Source organism: Antrostomus carolinensis, unplaced genomic scaffold (assembly GCF_000700745.2).
Source record: "Antrostomus carolinensis isolate BGI_N321 unplaced genomic scaffold, ASM70074v2 Scaffold53121, whole genome shotgun sequence".
NCBI classification, from domain to species: domain Eukaryota; kingdom Metazoa; phylum Chordata; class Aves; order Caprimulgiformes; family Caprimulgidae; genus Antrostomus; species Antrostomus carolinensis.
The window spans coordinates 1-2,501 of record NW_010293061.1 but is presented as its reverse complement, the minus strand read 5'-3'; the positions used below and the strand labels follow the sequence as shown (position 1 = coordinate 2,501).

At 45.6% G+C, this 2,501-nt stretch overlaps 1 protein-coding gene across 1 annotated transcript; it reads right to left on the bottom strand.

Annotated features, from left to right (window-relative positions):
- Positions 1-25: 25 nt before the first annotated feature.
- Positions 26-2,290, bottom strand: MMGT1 (membrane magnesium transporter 1; the record flags this gene model as incomplete). Its single annotated transcript, XM_029087256.1, has 3 exons — positions 26-283; positions 1,198-1,301; positions 2,238-2,290. Coding segments are annotated over 3 exons (320 nt in total), but the record flags the coding sequence as incomplete, so codon positions are not given.
- Between the last annotated feature and the right edge of the window lie 211 nt (positions 2,291-2,501).

Sequence of the window (2,501 nt, the reverse complement as noted above, 5' to 3'; positions counted from 1 at the left end):
CTTTATAAAGTCTGGAAGATCAATATAAATACTGCTCCAGAAATTAAAAAAAGTGTTTACATCCCCGACTTGAATATTACATCTCAGTGTCCTGGATTATTATTATCATCTGTAAAAGTCTTAGCGGCGCAGAGGTTCAAGTTTTCGAAATTTCAGTGACGAGCTGGATGACAAAGCATCTTGGTTTGAAGAAGAATTCACTGTGTCTGGGGACTGGAACAATACTCTACCACGATGATTAAATACATAAAAAGACGGATGGTTCCTTAATGTGTCAAATGTCCTTCAAAATAAATGTAAAAAGTCAACGTTAATACTCTTTTAGAACAGGGGTTTTAGAAGAGTCACTCTGGGGTACACCAGCTTTTACAGACAGGGAAATACAAAACTCTTGCTCACTTTTTAAGTTTCCTAAATCAAAACACAGAGGAAATAAAAAGCCAAGTGTGACAAATACCGACTGCTCAATACGCAGAGGTTGTCCACCCCACAGACAAACTTCACCTTCTGCCCTTGAGCTTGGGGGCAGGGCTGTGGATTGCTGCATGCACCAAATGTGCCAGCCTGAGCTCAGCTGTCACTCGTGTCAATACCTTGACCCTGTTTACTGTCAGCTTTCCATCCCTTTCTGTGCCTGAAGTGAAGGGTTTTAGGTAAACACCATGAAATACAACAATGTCAACTTGTTTACTTTCCATACTCCCCTGTGTTTTTGGAAATGGCCAGAGAGGCTGTGTCTGCCCATCCCATTTCACATCCTTTTCAAAATCTTGACTCAAAAATCCCTTATTTTCTTAAAATCTTTCAAAAATTCTGCCTTGAGTAGCTCAGGGTGAGATCCAAATAATTCAGACTTTTGTAAAGACAAAGAGCAGGTGAGACAGGCATACTGCCCTGTAGTCTGTAAGACCATCTCACGACAGCAGTTTGTGCCTGCTGAGCTCTAACTTCCCACAGAGACTTTCCTCTGCACAGCAGGATTTGGGATGAGGAAAAGCAAGAAGTTTATTTAATCTGTTCTGTTTATTTAACTCTCTGAAACATAAGATGTTGTTGGCTTTCCCAGGTGTGACTCTTCCTCTCAGTGTTCTTGTCTACAACATGCATTTAAGAACTGAGCTAAGGAGCGAGCTATATCAGAGTTTGTATAGAGAGGAGCAGATATAGGTGTTTATGAAAAGAAGAAATAAAACATACTTATTTTTTAGTTCTGAAGTGGCATCCATGTCTTTAAATTCTCCTGCGATATGTACAATCCCATAGCACGTAACTGCAAAGGCTAACAGAGTCTGAAGAACTATCTGTAACAGAGGGAAGCACAATGCAACACAAGCATTACTTGATGTTCTTAATAATTTACCCAAACCTCTCATCTTTCAAACAGCGTCTCTTGAGCTTTTCATCCAGTGCCAGTAAGTGCTTTAGAGATGTGGGCAACTCCACAGTGGGGAAACTGAGGCACGGGAAGGTTAAATACCCCTTTGCCTACGTAGCACAGCAAACCAGTGGCAGAGCTAAAAAGAACTTCAGGTGCCTGACATCGGTCAGGGGAACTGAAGTGACTCACACGGCTCCTCAGCAAGGTCCTCAGAACAAACCACCGTGTCCTCGTGCACTTAAGGATCTAATATTGTCTCTGAGAAATGAGCTGGCTGCCAACACGCGCTGTGCAGCGGTGGCAGCTGCTGCTCTGTCCAAAGGCCGTGCCTGGTTGTTGTGGGTATTTGGTCTCCTCACCTTTCTGATTAAGTAAAAATGGAACAGATAATAGTTGAAGTGGAATTTTTTTTTTAAAAACAGCAAGTAAAACAAATGAAAGAAGCCCCTTCCTGAAGCAGGCTGTGCTGGGATCCAATGGGCACGCAGCCACATGGGATAAACACCCGTCAGCCAACAAAAGCCAGAGGGAGGAGGATGTTTATGCTGCAAAGAAGGAGATAAACGCAAAAGCTCTCTGAGCTCCCAGGGAATTCCTGGACAAGATGCTCCAGGGTAGTTCTAAAGAAGGAGAGGGAGGTCTGGATCCGGGGTTTGTTCTCTCTGACAGACGTGATGCCCCGCAGGAAGCCGGGGTGAGAAAATAGGGTTCTTTTGACAGAGGGAGCTCGAATTAAAGTGCAATTTAAAACCTGCTTTACCCTCTTCTTGCCTATCACATAAAGAAAAAGGCAATCGAGAGAAAGTGAAGCTCCCCCCCAGCACTACAGATTTCAAACACTGTAAAAACTTAAACTTACATCTATGGGCAACGTTTCGTCCTCCTTCTCCGTTAACCTCATGTAAGAACGATCTACAAAACAGAAACACACACACACCAAACACTCGTCAGGGCGGATCAAGAGGGGAGCAACACCAGAACCGGCTGCGGGCCTCAGGCTGGGTCAGTCCCCGTCACCCCCGGGCCGCGGGGCTGCTCCCGCTCTCGCTCCGGGACTCTGCTGCTCCCGGGCACGGCCGGCCCCGCGCCGGCCCCGGGACTCTGCTGCTCCCGGGCACGGCCG